This window comes from Oncorhynchus gorbuscha, linkage group LG08 (genome assembly GCF_021184085.1).
Source record: "Oncorhynchus gorbuscha isolate QuinsamMale2020 ecotype Even-year linkage group LG08, OgorEven_v1.0, whole genome shotgun sequence".
NCBI classification, from domain to species: domain Eukaryota; kingdom Metazoa; phylum Chordata; class Actinopteri; order Salmoniformes; family Salmonidae; genus Oncorhynchus; species Oncorhynchus gorbuscha.
In genome coordinates this window covers 15,570,247-15,589,676 of record NC_060180.1, presented here as the reverse complement: position 1 = coordinate 15,589,676, position 19,430 = coordinate 15,570,247, and the positions used below count along the sequence as shown (strand labels likewise).

The following is a 19,430-nucleotide window of genomic DNA, read 5'->3' as shown; positions in this document are numbered from 1 at the left end:
TTTGACCGTGTTTCCGAGGTCTGTGGATTTAACACAGAGTTACCGTCTTAACAAGAGTATGGACAAATATGTTTTTTTGTGGTATGGTCAAACATTTGTTTATTTTATTTATTTATAAAAAAAATATATTAACAAAAAGTATATACTCGGTGGTTTGAGCCCTGAATACTGCTTGGCTGACATACAATGGGTATGACAGCACTTTTCTTTTTACTGCTCTAATTACGTTGGTAACCAGTTTCAAATAGTAATAAGGCACCTCAGGGGTTTGTGGTATATGGCCAATATAAGAGCTGTATCCAGGCGTTGAGTCGTGACTAAGAATAGCCCATAGCCGCGGTATTTTGGTAATTTTCTTTTCTTTTGTCTTTAAAAAAAATTCATAATGCAGATCAACAACTTACATTGCTACATCAAACAAAAATAATATTAACCAGAAAATACTAAAACACAAAAAATATCAATGAAATAATAAAATAAAAAAACAATTATAGTGCAATTGTAATCCTCTGAAACAATATCATTATAATAATAATAATAATGATTCAGGAAAATGTTATTCCTGTTGTTATTCACTGGGGTTAATCTTTTAAGAAGATAGTTAAATTCAATCAAAAATATGTGTAATTTTGGTATAGAATTTGGGGATTTTTGTTTGTGTATAAAGTATTTGGCAACAAGAATTTTTAAAAATCACTTCATCATTTCAGTGGTATTGTTATCATTGCAAGAGCAACATATTATATCCTTCATGTCAACAACATGGGTAGTGTTCATAATGGTAAATAAGTATTCTCCAAGCTTTTCCCAAAATTCTGACACGAATTTACATTCAAAGAACAAGTGGTCAAATATATGTATGTATTTTACTTTCCTGGGTGTGACGGATTTAGAAATCAACAAATGGTTAAAACGCATGTAGGTGGAGGGTGTGGAAGGGAAATTGTAGTTGTCAAGACAACAAAACCAAACATTTGCTCCTGTGTTACATGCTAGCTGTTAGTTGTCTTGCACAGCTCAGTTTATTCAGTACATTTCCAGAAATGGATCTATTGGGAAATTTAGAAGTCAGGTAAGTTAAAATGCATTGGTTTGTTCGTTTGGTGATGCGTGGTGTATCTTAGTTCATCTAAAATTATGTGTGTTAGCGAAATGGTAAGATAACAAACTATATAAATTATGTATCTATATTCACGTTAACGTTACAGTAACTAACGTTACTAGCTAACGTTAGCTACTATAATGCACTCTTAGAAAAAATGGTTCTTCCGTCTGTGTGTTTTGTTTCTTAGGTGGGCTCAGGGTTTGACAAGCCAAAATGTTGAATTTGTTGACAAGAAAACAGCCTGCTACATTTGTGGGAATTACATAGTTTTCCTGAATATAGAGACGAAAATTAGAAGTGTGCTACAGTGTCCTGGTCGAGGTATTGGTGCCTTCACAGCAAATGGACATTGCAGGACACTTGCATTCTCCAACCATAAACTAAATCCCTCCATATTTGTGTACAACTACCCTGAACTTATTCTGAAGAATGAACTGAAGGGTAAGTCTTTATCTGAAACACTGACATTATTAACATGATTAAAGAGTTATATACATTGCATTAGCTATTCAAATACTTCCTCCAGTTAGCAATATTACTAAAGTGTTTTCTCATTTACAGGAACAGCCCGTGTAGACTACACATCTCTGGCACTAAGTGATGCTGGTCCTTATTTGGCCTGCTGCTCATCAATACCAGACCACACCATAACAGTATGGTAACTGAAACCACTCCACTTGATATCCTCCTTCCACATTCATTTAAATGACCTCTGTTTTGTACACTCACTATTTGTGGTAATACCAATGCTTTTTTGTAGGAACTGGGAAACTGGGGATCCAATTTGTAACCAACCACAAGCTGGAAAAGACATCACCTCTTTGGTGTTTAACCCAATGAACTGGCTCCAGATTTGCTCTTTGAGTGCATCATCATCCCTTACAGTTTGGACCATTGAGAAGAGTGACAGCTTTCACATAATGAAACCAGGGTAATTGAGGTTAATTGTAACTACATAAATGTTGCTGGTTATTTCAATAATCACAATTGATACCTACAATAAATGTTATCCATGTCTTCACTACGAATTACATTTAATGGGTACATTTCATGTGTTATTAATGTATTATTCATTACATTGTCAATTGTCAGTGTGATAGATCTCCCTGCGACTGATGGCTGTCTGGTTGAGAGGGAGATTAACCCCTCTCATGTCCCCACTGGAATACTCACCTACTTCGGACCTCAGATGCCCAACTCAGCCATCGCAGGGCTTGCAGAAGACAGGGCAGAAACCTTTGTGGTACTGTCTTCTTAACACCTCTCAACTGCAGGAACTAATTGCACAGGTTTTGTCTCACTCTGTAGTGAGTAGCTTATGTACAAAAATGTATTAAAAAATGTGCAATTGTACTCTTGTCAATCTCAAAACAAGTTCACTATCCCTGTTTTGAAAGCCCAAAGAGCGCATAAAGACCAGGCTAAGACCTAGCACCATCTGTTGGACAGCCTCATCAGAGCTCTATGTGGGCTGCCAGGAAGGCCACCTGCTACAGGTTGACCCAGACTCTCTGGCTGTCTCTGTCCTCTTCAACCCCTCAGGTACACCCTGCTGTCTCATAGCGTTCTTTACTCTGGCCTAGGGGACCTGCTGTGCACTGGCTCTCACTCCAGATGAGTATCAGTCAGACACTCATATTGAGGTTCATGGGGAACAAAAATGTACTGACAGTCACCAATTTTAGAAACATTGCCGAAAAGAATCTACTTGGTTCGAAAAATTGTGCACTGACATATCACGTCAATGATCACAATTATATGTGTAGTGTTATATTGCATGTTCATATCAATATGATAAAATATGTGTGCTTACTATCGTTCAGCTGCAGATGACATTCCTGGGTTCCAGCAGGGTAGCTTCCAGAGCTTAGCCCTGCACAAGGATGGACTATTTGTGTCAGGAAAGGTAACAAACTGCTCTTCACATTGATTGGAGGATGGATACGTCTGGGTCTTAGAGTTCAACTTACCCAGATGCATTCCAATTTGGTCTGTTAAACGACCTATTTAGAGCCAACAACAACATATTCCAGATTTATATTGTTTAAAATAGGCTTTTCTATTCTACAGGAGAATGTGCTACGCTGCTTAAAAATTAAGGGGAACCAAGTGGAGGTTACACAAACTTGGACATTGGAGGAACCAGCCACAACCATAATATATTCACCAGACTATGAAACACTGCTCTTAGCTTCCAGTACAGTGAGTGCATACATTGTACTGTATAATGGATACATATTTTAATTATTTATAGGCTCTTGTTATAGTATGCTTTTGCCTTTTTCCAGGGGCGCATCTACAGGTATAAACGATCCCAGTGCGAGAAGGTGGTGAAAGTCCTGGACGTTCTCAGTGGAGACTTTGTGGCAGCAGCTTCACTGTATACTGATAATAACTTATGTGTGGTAAGAGATCATTGATGTCATGTTTAACTGATGTAAATGTTTTGTAATGGATCCTCATTCATAATGATGTTGGCTTTCTCTCCTCGTTACAGTCAGTGAGGGACTCGGGAGAGTTGCAGCTGTGGTCTCTAGATGCTGGCTTCTGCATCGGCTCTATATCTCTTCAAGTAAAGGTTAATAGTCATTCAATTACAATAGTATTAGGGCAGCTATGCTAAATAATACAGTAAGTAGGCATAGTCAATTGTGAATTGTGCTTGTTACAGTATTTAAGTGAAAGTCTCATATAAACTTCATGGACAATAGAACAATAATAAAAAGATAATAATAAATCAACTACTATTGTGTCTAGGTGACCAGTTTGGCCTGCTGTCCGATTGCTCAATACGTTGCCGTGGGAACAGTGTCGGGGCATGTCCTGTTCATTGAGCTGACCAGGGAGCAGCAGCCTCGTCTGGTGCACAGGGTTCACCTCTACTACACCCCTGTGGACCACCTACTGCAAGTATCTCCAATGGGTTTACTGTTGTTATTTGCATTTTGGTTGTTCTTATTGTAAAATGAGCCTTTTAATGTTATCAATGTTCAATAGTAATATAGGATTTCATATTGTTTTTGGTTTACAGATTTGATCAAGGAGGAAACTTCCTTATCACTGGTGCCTCGGATGCAAATATATATGTGTTAAATGCAAGGGCTTCCAGAGTATTTGAGGTAATCGGTTACACAGGTACATTAATGCTCCACAAAAGTCCATATATGTTTCTCCTGGTATTTCTTTAACTCATTTCAACCCATTATGTTTGATTAAAGCAGTGTTGTTCTCTCCAGGTGCTAAAGGAGCCATCGTGTCCCTGTCTACCCAGTACAGCCGGGATATTAAGCAGGTCAAACTGCTGGCTCTGTGTGCTGGAGAGAAGGACATAGGCCGAGGGGAGGGAAGTCTGCTTACACTGCTCACTCTGCCTGTGCAGGAGCTTACGGGTACTGACTGGGCTGTGTGTGTGTGTGTGTGTGTGTGTGTGTGTGTGTGTGTGTGTGTGTGTGTGTGTGTGTGTGCGTGTGCGTGTGCGTGTGCGTGTGCGTGTGCGTGTGCGTGTGCGTGTGCGTGTGCGTGTGTGTGTGTGTGTGTCCACAGAAAGAAGCTGTTGTTAATCATCCTGCCTGACTTTAGATTTGTTCCATTTTATTTCACATCTGTGTGTACTGCTTTGTGTACTGCTGTTGCTTTGCAGGGGCAGGAGTGTGTGCAGACCTGAGAGGATGTCTTTCCAATAATGTCCTACAGCGGTGCACATATGAGGTCCCTCACCCACTCAGCTCCTCTGCCCTGGGAGCCAATAAGATCTTTGGCTACTGCCAAAAGAGGAAAGCTCTCCAGAGATTCCAGCTACCTGAGGTAAGGTCCCATGCATTACCAGTCTGACTTATGTTTAAAACCCCAAAAATCCTATATCTAACATCTGAACATTTGTTGATGATGGGTGGTTTGCTGTTTAGTTTTTATTTGGTCATGACGTATGACCAAATTTGACACAATACCAATAACATTTGCATAAACACAACACAATACACGTGACCACTGTGCCATGTCTGTCTCCTAGAGCACAGAAAGGTCCTCTGACCAGGACGTGGTCCAGTTGACCCCAGAGAAGGAGGTGGAGGGTCACCCTATGGGCCCCGCCTCCGTCCTCCTGTCGCCCCACCAGTCTTGGCTGGCCTCAGTGGGCCAAGACGGACTGCTGCGCATCCGGGAGATCTCCAGTCTGGTACGACCTTGTTTCACTTCAGGCTTTGCATGTTACATTGAACATAACATGCAGCTTTATAGAGCTCATTTGAAATATACTGAATAAAAAAAACAGTATTGTATTATAAATGTAGTTCTTAAGAGAGTGAATCTCAAAAGAGGAAATCTGTGAGAACAAAATATTGATGATAACACATTATCTTTGTGTTATGACCACTCGTAATGCTATTAACCTGAGTATGTTGTCATTGTCATGTACAGGACCGGTATGTTCAGATGCAGTGCCACTCATGTTGGCTGGGAGGGGTGAGGACAGTGTCCTTTACCTCAGACAGTCAGACAATGATCACTACAGGCCTGAAAGACGGCTCTATGGTCTGTACAAGACTAAGGTAAGTCAACGGGGACAAGTCTGACGGCAATGCAGTGTTGAACACCAGAGAGCACTGTAGTTCATGTAGATGTGGAATTTCAAAGATTATTAGATCATTCTAAAACATTTCACAATTTCTACTATAACAAGGAGAACCTTTCTCTCATTATAATGCAATTGGACTACTTTTATTTGTAAGACATTGTATTCTGTCTATGTATTTTTCTGTTTTCCATGAAGGCTGAAAATGGCAGGTGTTGGCAAAGCGAATGCAGCTACACAGTACAGCCAGTCTATAGCCAAATACCAGGAGAGTGTGATAACATCAGAGAACCCTATTCTCAGTAGGATGGCTGACTGGGACCCAGAGGCCCTGTCCCCTCCTGGGTCAGCAGATCTACACAGAGAAGAGGTGAATGGTAACCATGGCTACATCACAGGAAGTTGCTGGCACCTTAATTGGGGAGAACAGGCTGGTGGTAATAACTGGAGCGGAATTAGTGGAATGGTGTTAAATACATCAAACACATGGTTTCCAGGTGTTTGATGTCAATCTATTTGCACCGTTCCGGCCATTATTATGAGTCATTCTCCCCACAGCAGCCTCCTGTGATTCATATAGATTTGACATCCTCCATCTGAACTTACGCCTCACTGCGCCAGCTAAATACATCCTAGTTGACGCTATTCACACAGGGTTTGTCCTTTGCATCAGTGTAATGAAGATCATTTCAGATCCATCAAATCTTATGGAGTCAGATATGTGATGTTTCATATTTACACATGAAATGTAGTTCATTTGTTTGTCCTCACCTCTTGTCTTTAGGCCAATGATAAGCGACAGATAGTTGATGTGACGGAACAGGATGAGAGCTCCACCAACCTGCCCTCAGCCACAGCCTCAGACTCCACCTGGCTGGACAACAAGCTGGAAGCGGTCAGTAACACTGCTGATGTCACTTCAGCACAAGAGCTTTAGTCCGTCATTGTAGGCCGTCATTGTCGCAAAGAATTTGTTCTTAACTGACTTGCATATTTAAATATAGATTTGGTACTCAGTTTCACTCCAGTACTGATGGGAGAAATACTGATGTTGCCCGTGACAAATACTTCAATACCTGATTCACAAAACAGCTGTGTTGCTGTTGGCACATTCTTCCTGGGTGAAAAGATCAGGTGCAGATTGGGAGAAAGGCAGATAAACATTTCGGAGATTGTAGATAACACTGAACTGATATCAAAGCTGTGGCATTCATTGTGTTGTGGGTTTGCACATTGTAGATCACAATTAGATTACAGTTAGATAACATGAAACAGCCATAGTTGGGTAACGTTCAGCCACTGTGCCATTACCTGCTTTATTATTTGTGTGGTGATGTGTTTGATTCCATTCAAGTCCCATCATGTTGAGTATAGAATCATTTAGTAGGGTGTAATGTTATAGCTGATGTATTGTGAAATATATGACAACAGTTCTGGTGAAAGTCAGTGTTGAAAGATATGCTTGCAAAACAATGTACTGTTTTTCAGGTAGTCCAGATAAATGTATCCACTGACGTGCTTTGAGTATGGGGATACAAAACAGAACAACAAATTGTCATCAGACAATACACACATCCTGCTAGTACCATTATACTGTCCACAGGTTATCAATGAGGAGATCCAGCAGTTTTCACAGACAAAGAAAAGCCTGAGGAAAAATGTCAAACAATTGCGTGACACAGTAAGCAGAGCTCTAATCCTCTTTTTATTTACTTTGCTTAATGAATCATGCGTGAGTGTAAAATTAGATACAATATCATCAAAATGTTAATGGCTAATGTGACCATGTCGTCGACCCCAGATCCAGGCAATGATGCGTGAGAACGAGACGCTGCCTGACATGGAGAAGCTGGAGCAGCAGGAGTTCAACCTGGATGTAGATGAGCAAAAGAGACTGCAAGCCGAGGGGGAGCAGGAGGTCACCAGGGTAAAACACACACACACACACACACACACACACACACACACACACACACACACACACACACACACACACACACACACACACACACACACACACACACACACACACACACACACACACACACACACACACACACACACACAGTGTGATAGTATTCTTATTGACTCCCTTACAGGTCCGAAATGAGATTGAGTTGGAGAACCTAGCCAAGTGCTACCTGCGTGACGTCCTTAAGAGAGAATGCTGGGATTCCATGAAGGTCAAAGGGCAAGCTATCAAGGTAAGTTGAGAGTCATAACCAAAATGGAGTTCGTTTTCAAAGGTGCAGCAACAGATATGTTTTGAGATTGTGTGTTTTGTTGGCTTTACCTTAGGCCTTCCACACTGAACACGAGGTGAAGAACTACCCCATGAAGGAGCGGACACAGCAGGAGCTGGATGAACTTCATAGAGTGGAGAGTATGAGGAAGATTGAACGGGCTGACAGTAATGTGAGTTAGAATGTGCTGTATGTCCCTTTAGTTACAGTGCAATTGCTAGAGATTTTGCCAATTTTATACACCTTCATTGGCAATAGTGCCAAGCGATATGTTTTTTTTGTTTTGCATGCCACTCATTCTCTTCCAAAACACTCTAGCTCCAGCAGGAGATTCTAGAGAAGAAGACCAAGACCACCACGGAAGAAGAGGAGGAGGAGGAAGGCCGTGAGATGGAGAGTGCTTCCCTCACAGGTAGCCTCAGTGCCCAGTATGGAGGCTCAAACCCCTACCTCTACAATCAGTTCAACCTGCACATCAGAGAGCAGAAGATCAACCAGATCACTTTGCTACAGGTAAACAAACAGTTTGACAATATGTACTAGGATTTTAATAACCAATGTATACATACTCAGCATTTAAAGGGCAATTCCACCACTTTTCAACCTCTTATTCATTATCTCCAGCACGCTATCAACAGTGTCTACATATGCGAACACAGCACATTTCTATGATCTGTGGTTGAAATTATTTAAAAAATCCACGATTTGCAAAACCTGTAACAAGTTGTTTTTGCCAAAGACAGGGTCTTTTCTTGCTCCTCATGTCACCGTGAATCTCAGTGTTTGAAAATAATTTAAAAAATTTTTTTTTTACTACAAAACATAAACACACCGTTTTCACATATGTAGACACTGGTATTGTGCTTGAGATAATGAATGTGAGGTTGAAAAGTGGTGGAATTGCCCTTTAATGATTAAAGTATTAGTGTTTAGCATTAAATAACCAAATTGAGTTTAGCTAATTATTTCACTTAATTGCCTATAACAGCCTCCTTCTCCATTTGACTTCTCACCTTCACTCACACACTAGGATGTCATCTACAAAGTGAAGACAGCCTTTAACACAGACTTTAAGGGGGTGCACAAGCAGAAGGAGCAGGAGATCAATCGAGTGAAAGATAAGAATCGTCGCATCATGGAGATCATGTCAGAGCTGGACCACAAGATGAAGCTGTGGGAGCCCAGTCTGTCTGACAACGAGCGGCCAGAGAGGGCACTGTCTGTGGAGGACTCTGAGGTTAGACTTGAAGCCGTTTTTTTGTTATTGACCTACTTTAATGGTTTAGATTTCCACCAAAACACAAGTTAATGCACATCAAATGATAATTTATGACTTATGACTCCGTCTCCAGATTCATTTTGAAAAGTACCTCACCCCAGAGCAGAGAAAAAAAGAGGAGGAGAAGAAGAAAGAGGAGGAACAAAGACGGCAGACGGCCAAGGTAGTGTATAACTTCCTACCTTTCCCATCTCCCACTTATTAAATGTTTACTCTTAGGGGTCATTCTAACAGCCGATAAACCATTACTAACCCAAGCAAGGTCTTAATCACTAACCTATAAATTGTGAAAACTGAGCTGTTTTCTTAGTAAAAATACAGTGTGAATTGATGTTATTGGCTTGGGTACCCATTGAAACACATTCTGGTTCTCCTTAGAGTGACAATATCAGAGAGCGAGCTCTGGATGAAATGATGGGTGGAGTACTCGAGCTAAAAAAAGAGGACATCTTGAGAGTGGTATGGCGGTGGTCAAAAAAGGAAAAATCTGAAATATGGATATGAATTTAATATCCAACATTAACATTTAATACATCTACCGTTAACATGATAAACATTTATTAAACGTGATTGTCCTGAAGAAAAGTATTTGAATGACAGAATGTAGAGAATGTGTTTGAATGTATTTTCTGACCCTGTACTTTTCTACATGCAGGAGGTGCCTCAGCCTGAGTTCATTGTATCCAAACCGGACATTCAGTGGACAGAGGAAGAGAAAAAGATCTATAAAGAGTATGAGAAGAAAGCCAAAGAACTGAGCGAGGAACAGGAGAAGTACAGAAAGGTGTGATTTTTGTGTGAAAACATCTGCTTTTCAATGTTGTATTCAAAAGAAATACACCATCATAATAGGACCCAGACTTTATTTACTAAACAAGTTCAGTTGCCATTGTCTTGTTCCAGACTCTGGAAGCTGAAATGAATAAACTACAGACTTCCATCATGGACTCCACTCAGGGGTTTGATGAAACCTTGACCAAGCTCTTTGAGAGGAAGGTGAAATCTGAGATGGTTATATACCAGGTAAAGACAGAGCACACACACACACAGATCAAGATTTAATTAAAGAAATATACAGTACATTCCATGTGCCATTGTTGTTTTCTTGCTATGTTATTTTGTAGGAAGAGCTGAAGATTACAAATCTAGTTCACTCCATTCTGATAGAGGAGGAGGTTCTCAATAGAGAGCGAGAACTCAGTCTCAAACTAGAAAAAAACAGGGTCTATAAGGTGAGATGTCGTTATATTAATGCCAATGGAGGCTGGCGGGAGGAGCTATAGGAGGACGGGCTCATTGTAATCCAGCCTTTACAATGAGCACATCCTCCTATACCTCCTCCTACCAGCCTTCATGCTCTAGTCCACATGAGGTTGGTGTTTGTGGTAATGGCTGGAGCGGAGTGAGTTTCCATGTGTTGGATGCCATTCCATTTCAGACAATATTATGAGCCGTCCTCCCCTCAGCAGCCTCCTGTGGTTGGGTTAGAGATCATTTTATGTTAGCTATCCTATCTCTATTATATACAACCATATTATTACACATTCCAGTCAGATATTATCTTGTATCTGTCTTCGACTGTGTTTTACAAGCTTCAACATGTGTGGCATCTTAATTGGTTTCCCTTCAACACTGTTCTTGTTAGTTCCTGTACTTTGCGTTCCCATCGCTTAACATGCCTTATTCTCCTGACAGAATGAGATTGGAGAAGAGCTTAAGAAGCACAAAGAGGATGTAGAAATGTTCCGGGAGACCTACGACAATGTTGTGGCCGAGGACAAAGTACGACTGGCAGTAGCACGTCTACTATCTCATGTCAGATACTGTCCAGACACTTATTGTTCTTGGGTACTATCTGACATATTGTGTATCCCTAGCTTCTCGACAGGGGATTCAGGAAGGAGTTCTTTGATGTCCCAGGCCATCTTGTTGATCAGCTGTACAAACTATACAAGCGCAGACCCAGGTACTGCATAAAAAAAAGAGAAAGGGGTCATAGTATCTTCAATACATACTGTACATAGTTTTTGCCATTCAGATTTTTAGAATAGGGTGCAACATCCCAGTACCCTCTTGCCCAGGGTCCAGAGGATGAGGACCCAGGCAGACAACAGTACCAGCCCCTTTAAAGAGCGGCCCCTACCGGGCCCAGTGGCAGCAGAGGGTCTCTGTCAGATGATGAAGGCCATGGAGGAGCTGGACGCTCCAGAGAACATACCTGACCTGAAAGCCTAGACGTGTCTGTGTGGGAGAGGTTCTGCCTGGCCCGCAGAGCCAAAGTTGAGAGTGAGCAGCAGGTAATGGAAAACCAGCCACGGAACAAGTGAGGTAGTCTGAGGAAATATTAGTGTCAGTACATGCATTTCCTTGTCATTGATGTTCTCCAGCACCTTGAAACCTACAGTATATTTCATAGAATATATAAACGTACTTAACTTCCAGGGTAAGTCTGCCTTATTAAAGTGTTATGTAACACAGGACACAAAGAATGTGGAACAGAGAAGGAGAGATTGGATCCAGTTAATTATACCATTTTGTTAAACATTGGTAGTAGGTCTAGTTAATTTCAATGTCATCTTTTGTGTCTTGTCCTACTCAGGTGAAAGTTAAGGCTTTGACTCTGGCTGAAATGCAAGCCTTTCTGCAGAAGAGGACCGATGAGGATGAGAGTGCAAGACTGGAAATGAAAAGTCTCATGGATGACATCAATGGGTAAGAGTGTCATACCGTGAGAGTACATCAATTATATTCTTAAAAGCGCAGTACATTTTTCACTAAACACAAATGTTTCCACCCCATGATTCTTTTGAACACTTTATACAGGTGTAGTCTTTCTTAACAGTTGTCTGTCTGAGCACGAATAAGCTTGGCACGCAAGGCTAATTCAGGAGTGACTCATTGATAGCGCATGGTCTTTAAACTCTTGATGTCTCCAGGCTACGAGAGGAGAAGATGCGTTTCCGCCTGGACATCATGGTTCAGATCCTGATCAAGCAGGGCCAGGTGGAGGTGGAGAACGGAGACTTCATTGCGGACTACTCTGACTCTCTGCTGCTCCATAAGAGTGTGGTGGAGGACCTCAACGGGACCATCAGAGTGAGACCCATAGACATTCATTTATTCATTTACGTGAGCAGAATCATGCTAACATTGTAGCATAAGTTAAACATTTGTAAATGGGGACAAACAGGGCAAAAATGGGTCATGAGGAACTCCACCGATGAGATGCATAGGCTATGTATTGACCTGTGCTCTTCTGTCAGGCTCTGGGAGAGCAGAAGATAGCCAGCATGGTGGAGTGCAAGGACTTCCGTAAAGGTATCATCCAGCAGGAGTGGGAGCACAAGAGGATGAGGATGCAGAAGGAGGACCTGAACAACAAAGCCAGGGACATCCAGATGCTGCGCGTCTCTCAGGAGCTGCAGGAGGTACACTAAAGCTTACCATGGGACAGTTCTCCCTGGAACAATGGTTAATTGCAAAGGCATACAGTACACTACCGTTCAAAAGTTGCCATAGAAATATCCTTTTTTTTTTTTTAAAGAAAAGCACATGCTTTTGTCCATGAAGACAATCAAATTGATCAAAAATAGTGTAAACATTGTTAATGTTGTAAATGACTATTGTAGCTGGAAACAGATTTATGGAATATCTACATTATCAGCAACCATCACTCCTGTGTTCCAATAGCACATTGTGTTAGCTAATCCAAGTTTATAATTTTAAAAGACTAATTGATCATCAGAAAACACTTTTAAATTGTTGGAACAGCTGAAAACTGTTCTGATTAAAGCAATAAAATTGGCCTTAGAACCGTTGAGCATCAGCATTGTGGGTTCGATTACAGGCTCAAAATGGCCAGAAACAAAGAACTTTCTTCTGAAACTCGTCAGTCTATTCTTGTTCTGAGGAATGAAGGCTATTCCATGCAAGAAATTGCCAAGAAACTGAAGATCTCATTCAACGCTGTGTACTATTCCCTTCAGAAGAAACAGCGCAAACCGGCTCTAACCAGAATAGAACGTGGGAGGCCCTGGTGCACAAGAGGACAAGTAAATTAGTGTCTAGTTTGATAAAGACGCCTCACAAGTCCTCAACTGGCAGCTTCATTAAATAGTACCCGCAAAACACCAGTGTCAACGTCAACAATGAAGAGTTGACTCCGGAATGCTGGCCTTCTAGCCAGAATTGCAAATAAAATGCCATAGCTCAGACTGGCCAATAAAATAAAGATTAAAGAAAATGGGCAAAATAACAGACACTGGACCAGAGGAACTCTGCCTAGAAGGCCAGCATCCTGGAGTCACCTCTTCATTGTTGACGTTGAGACTGGTGTTTTGCGGGTACTATTTAATGAAGCTGCCAGTTGAGGACTTGTGAGGAGTCTTTATCAAACTAGACACTAATTTACTTGTCCTCTTGTGCACCAGGGCCTCCCACTCTTTCTATTCTGGTTAGGGACAGTTTGCTCTGTTTGGTGAAGGGAGTAGTACACAGCGTTGTACGAGATCTTCAGTTTCTTGGCAATTCCTCACATTGAATAGCCTTCATTTCTCAGAACAAGAATAGGCTGACGAGTTTCAGAAAGTCTTTGTTTCTGACCATTTTGTGCTTGTAATCAAAACCACAAATGCTGATGCTGAAGATACTCAACTAGTCTAAAGAAGGCCAGCTTTATTGGACCTTTAAAAATCAGTACAACAGTTTTCAGCTGTGCTAACAATTGCAAAAGGGTTTTCTAATGATCAATTAGCCTTGTGTTAGCTAATCCAAGTTTAGCGTTTTTACAACATACTGTGGTCTGGTTAGCTCAGCTGGTTTGAGCAAAATGCTAGCAACACCAAAGTTGCAGGTACAAGTATGAACCCTCTATAGGCCACAAGACATCTCATTGGCTGTAATATAGGTTATGCTGAAAAAGTGTCTGCACTGTAACAATGTAAAATACCTGCATTGCCTCTTCCACATGGCCAAAAACCATTGACATATCAAAAATACCCTGAACCACCACCTATTTTTGAGCTATAAAATGATCAACCTGCTTTTTTTGTTCTGACATTTGACAGTGAGAGCTTGTATCGTTCGGGGGATGTAGAATCAATCTATGTCAAATGAAATATGCATGTTTTTCCACACAAACTAAGAGATCATTATTTAAACAAAGCTTTTTTGCCCCAAGTATCTCAGTGAGACGGATCATGACAACCGCATATCAAAGCAGGTTTCAACTCTGGAGAAAACCATAACATTACAGGAAAAGGTAATGTGAACAGAGTTAATAATTTCATATCAATTACATTTATTCAAGTGCTTAAAATATCAGCTATAATGCTTGTGTATTTCAGACTCACCTAAAGAATGTGCTGACCTGTAAGAAGTTGATCAAGCAGCTGAACAGACAGGCAGCAAAGAAGGCATCGAAGAATTCTGCTCTGGATGAGCAGCTGACCAACATGCAAGTGACTGTGGCTGAGAGGAGACACATCTGTGAAGCCATAGGTACTGTAATAATTACACATTTCATTGCAGTATAGGTTTACACAATTTTAGGTAGGTCATTACTTCAACTGTGATGTTATCAGGAGCTTTATTGGCATCACTGTGTACATGGTGTATATTGTTCCGTTGCATTGTTTTTAACCCCTAACATGCCCCTTGATGCCTCATTTCCTATAACACTTCCACTGAATCATCTAATGAACTGTGATGCTATTTGCTGCTCTGCTCAGCCATGGAGGAGAACCATGAGCGTGATGCAGAGGAGAGGTACCAGGAGATCATCCAGAGGAAGAAGCTGGTGGAGCTAGCCAGGGCCCAGGCTGAGGAGGTGGCTACCCTCAGGGCAGAGGTGGAACGCATGAGAATGAAGTCCTTCCCCGCTCTCGCTCAGCTAAACCATAACTGACACATTTAGGAAACACTTTATTTTTTAAAAATTAACAAAACGTCAAACTGATTTTCATGTTTAAATATAGAACTAATATAAATTACTATGGTAGGTAACAGTATGAAATTAAACTGATGAAGTGGCAAATTAACGTGTTTTTTTCACTCAAATTACTTGTGGATCATAGTAAATTTAGGGTGAAAAACATCCAGTACATAAGATTGAATCGAGATTATTCAACAAAAAAAGCAGAAAATCTGCATGATAAATCTGATATCAACAATTAATATTATTTGTGACAATGTGAACACAAGGCATGTGGGTCTATGCATTGGTGAAGTCCTCTTCTGTGCGGTTAAAGTGCAGTATGCCGTCCTCTACACCAAAGAGGTCAATTAGCTGGGAGATGCTGGCTTTCCTGCCATCTATGGGGAGATCTGACTGGAGCTCATACAACGCAGCCTGACTACAACTCCGCCACTTGTCAATCAAAACTCTCAACTGTGTCAGGTCATTCTAGAGAGAAAGAAGTGAGAGATGGGGAATACAATAAAAAGTGGTTGAATATTCACAACCAATTATACCACCTTTTTTTTTTACACCCATGTCATTTAGCATTTTCATTTAGCGGTTACCTTGCTTCTGTACATTTTAACCATCTTCAGTCGCCGTAGTCTCTCGGTCCTTTCTTTAACCTCTCTCTTCAATTGGTCTCGTAGTTGTAGCAAGTCTATATGAGTGGGTTGAGCTGATTCAGGCATGGGGCCAGGGACCCCAGCCCTTCTAGTCTCTGGACATTCACTGGGCGTGATCTCATTTCTGTTGATCTCAATATTCTTTGGTCTGTCTGTTTTGGCACCATGCTCGGTCTCTTTGTCTGCTGTTGAGGGAAGTTGGTCATCATCGATGTTAAGACGTTTGGCCACGGAAACAGGAGAGGTGAAGGAACGTTTTGATCTTTTCAGTCGTTCCTTCAGAGAAGAACTCATCTGCTGTTTTGGCTGAGAAAACGTTTGACACTTGTGAATAACAATGAACAGCTAGAAACATGCCAGAGGCCCATTATTTAATACGAAAATCCATGTAGAAAAACAGCAGTACGTTAAATATGCATGTTAGAGGGGTTTGACAAACGTTAAAAAACGGTATCTAACTATACTGTAGCTATCTTTGTGTGTATTCAGCACAATTAGATGGGTTTGAAACAAATTAGATTAGCTACTGGCTGCTACATATATAAGTTAGGTAATTTTAGCTACTTAGCTAGCTAGATTTCACTGTAAATTACATTGCAACATGCCTGGCTCTGGTACTGTAGACCGTCCTTACCTTTTGCACACTACTGGATTCACATGGGCTTGATTTTAAATAACAGGGTGTGTCGTACACAGGTTTTGATTTGGTTGTCTTCGGTGTGGTCTCCATTTCTTTAATTACAACGCGTAGGTTACAAATTGGCCTCACGAAAGTTTTTCACAGGGTTAACTTGCTAACAACAAGCTCATGCAAACCTCCAAGCTTTTATTGGTAATTATTACAGTCACAAAGTCATAGCCTCCGCCCATTTCTACAATTTATTTTCTTAAAATCTGATTTTAAAACTAACGTTAACCACACTGCTAATTTATACATAACACTAACCTTACATTAACATCAAAAAGCCACTTGTTGTTTCCATGATCTTTTACGATATAGCCCATTTTGACTTTGTGGCTGTGGTAACTAATGAGAAACCTTTTGATTGGTTGAAAGTTAGACTCTATATTTCCTGTTTACAGAAAATAACTGGGAGATGTAGTATATCAATCCTAAAGCAGATTTAATTCGTTTCAGGGCAATGTATTTATGAATATTTCAACTGGAACATCTATTTTGTTTTTGTACAGAAATCAACAACACATATTGCGTTATTTTATTTAATCAGTGGTGTTGAAGAAATAAAATAATTGAAAACATGTCTGTTTTTTCCCCGGATTATTTTAGTTGATCAGGCCTTCAATATTTTGTTGCAATTACGTTCAGCTCAACAAAACAACATTTTAATTCCCTATTAAAGGATTTATTCCCTAATCTCAAATATGGCCACATATGGTTTTCAATTCGTGAGAGTTTTGCGATGCCTTATTGTATTAATTGTCTTTCAATAGAGTTAGCCAGTCTGTAGTCCTAAAAACGGACATGAGCTAACTCTGCTTTGTTCAACCATTCCTATGGGGATAATAAATGGTGAAAGAATCAATGTGTATAATCCCTGGATTGCTTATGCTATGTGTTGGCCATTGAAAGTATTTGAAGCCACCGTTTGTACTCCATAGGAATTCTACAGTATTTCAATTAAATGTTTCAAAGACAAAATTACATGTATTTAAGTAACATTAGTACTCTATATAAAAAAATACTTGAAGAAAATGTTTTCAAATATTTTTCATACTTTTTATGTTTAGCTCATGTAAAGTAGTTTAAAAGTATGCATTAAAGTGTTTATAATAAAATAACCGTGTCAAATACTAAATGCATTTCTATAGCTTCTAAAGTTTTTTTTACAACGGAGGATGAGTACCAAGATGGCCGCTCATTGGCTTCAATACAGAACCCAGTCATCCAGGGTTTATGCACATAATTGGAAAGAAATGAGGTCTGAGGTTATTAACACAGGCTTTGGAGATCTTATATGATTTATTGTATGAAATAATATCAGTCAGTTAACATGACCTTTATGGATTATGAAGACTTTATGTGCTTTTTCTGATTACATAAATGCTTCAAAATCCATAAAAAGTGATGAAAATTATCTCAAAGAACAAAACGTACAAGATCTCCTAAGCCTGTGTTTACCACAGAACTTATTTTCGGAGTTGATCCAAAAACCCTACAAAAAGAAAATACATTTCCCCATAGACTTTGTCCAACAAATCCTGCCTTGCCTATCTAAGGTCTTCGAAAGCCAAGTCAACAAACAGGTCACTGACCATCTCGAATCCCACCGTACCTTCTCCGCTGTGCAATCTGGTTTCCGAGCCGGTCACGGGTGCACCTCAGCCACGCTCAAGGTACTAAACGAAATCATAACCGCCATCGATAAAAGACAGTACTGTGCAGCCGTCTTCATCGACCTTGCCAAAGCTTTCGACTCTGTCAATCACCATATTCTTATCGGCAGACTCAGTAGCCTCAGTTTTTCTGATGACTGCCGTGCCTGCTTCACCAACTACTTTGCAGACAGAGTTCAGTGTGTCAAATCGGAGGGCATGCTGTCCGGTTCTCTGGCAGTCTCTATGGGGGTGCCACAGGGTTAAATTCTCGGGCCGACTCTTTTCTCTGTATATATCAATGATGTTGCTCTTGCTGCGGGAGATTCCCTGATCCACCTCTACGCAGACGACACCATTCTATAAACTTCCGGCCCGTCCTTGGACACTGTACTATCTAACCTCCAAACCTGCCTCAATGCCATACAACACTCCTTCCGTGGCCTCCAACTGCTCTTAAACGCTAGTAAAACCAAATGCATGCTTTTCAATCGTTCGCTGCCTGCACCCGCACGCATGACTAGCATCACCACCCTGGATGGTTCCGACCTTGAATATGTGGACATCTATAAGTACCTAGGTGTCTGGCTAGACTGTAAACTCTCCTTCCAGACTCATATCAAACATCGGCAATCGAAAATCAAATCTAGAGTCGGCTTTCTATTCCGCAACAAAGCCTCCTTCACTCACGCCGCCAAACTTACCCTAGTAAAACTGACTATCCTACCGATCCTCGACTTCGGCGATGTCATCTACAAAATAGCTTCCAACACTCTACTCAGCAAACTGGATGCAGTTTGCCAGGTGGCGAATCGCATCTCTGCATGTCTGGCAGACATATTAGTGTGGATGACGGATCACCACCTCAAGCTGAACCTCGGCAAGACGGAGCTGCTCTTCCTCCCGGGGAAGGACTGCCCGTTCCATGATCTCGCCATCACGGTTGACAACTCCATTGTGTCCTCCTCCCAAAGCGCTAAGAACCTTGGCGTGATCCTGGACAACACCCTGTCGTTCTCAACTAACATCAAGGCGGTGGCCCGTTCCTGTAGGTTCATGCTCTACAACATCCGCAGAGTACGACCCTGCCTCACACAGGAAGTGGCGCAGGTCCTAATCCAGGCACTTGTCATCTCCCGTCTGGATTATTGCAACTCGCTGTTGGCTGGGCTCCCTGCCTGTGCCATTAAACCCCTACAACTCATCCAGAACGCCGCAGCCCGTCTGGTGTTCAACCTTCCCAAGTTCTCTCACGTCACCCCGCTCCTCCGCTCTCTCCACTGGCTTCCAGTTGAAGCTCGCATCCGCTACAAGACC

The 19,430-nt window shown here is 41.2% G+C and overlaps 2 protein-coding genes across 2 annotated transcripts; one reads left to right on the top strand and one right to left on the bottom strand.

The window, feature by feature from the left end:
* The first annotated feature begins 712 nt into the window (after positions 1-712).
* cfap43 (cilia and flagella associated protein 43) lies at positions 713-18,114 on the top strand. Its single transcript, XM_046358618.1, is given in 39 exon segments — positions 713-1,072; positions 1,293-1,546; positions 1,667-1,763; positions 1,866-2,036; positions 2,198-2,348; positions 2,503-2,647; positions 2,929-3,011; positions 3,176-3,307; positions 3,394-3,510; positions 3,603-3,683; positions 3,863-4,011; positions 4,137-4,240; positions 4,342-4,494; positions 4,746-4,909; positions 5,115-5,279; positions 5,522-5,652; positions 5,874-6,045; positions 6,460-6,570; positions 7,279-7,356; positions 7,477-7,602; positions 7,775-7,879; positions 7,974-8,090; positions 8,237-8,431; positions 8,949-9,155; positions 9,271-9,360; positions 9,576-9,656; positions 9,853-9,981; positions 10,101-10,220; positions 10,322-10,429; positions 10,893-10,979; positions 11,075-11,163; positions 11,279-11,417; positions 11,420-11,494; positions 11,797-11,909; positions 12,134-12,293; positions 12,461-12,625; positions 14,377-14,457; positions 14,543-14,696; positions 14,927-18,114. Coding segments are annotated over 39 exon segments (5,058 nt in total). The 5' UTR covers positions 713-989; the 3' UTR covers positions 15,103-18,114.
* On the bottom strand, positions 15,103-16,779 carry sfr1 (SWI5-dependent homologous recombination repair protein 1). Its single transcript, XM_046358619.1, has 3 exons — positions 16,414-16,779; positions 15,720-16,085; positions 15,103-15,600 (listed from the first exon to the last, which is right to left on the bottom strand). The coding sequence occupies exons 1-3, from the start codon at positions 16,507-16,509 to the stop codon at positions 15,409-15,411; spliced, it is 654 nt and encodes a 217-aa protein (XP_046214575.1). The 5' UTR covers positions 16,510-16,779; the 3' UTR covers positions 15,103-15,408.
* Positions 18,115-19,430: the final 1,316 nt, after the last annotated feature.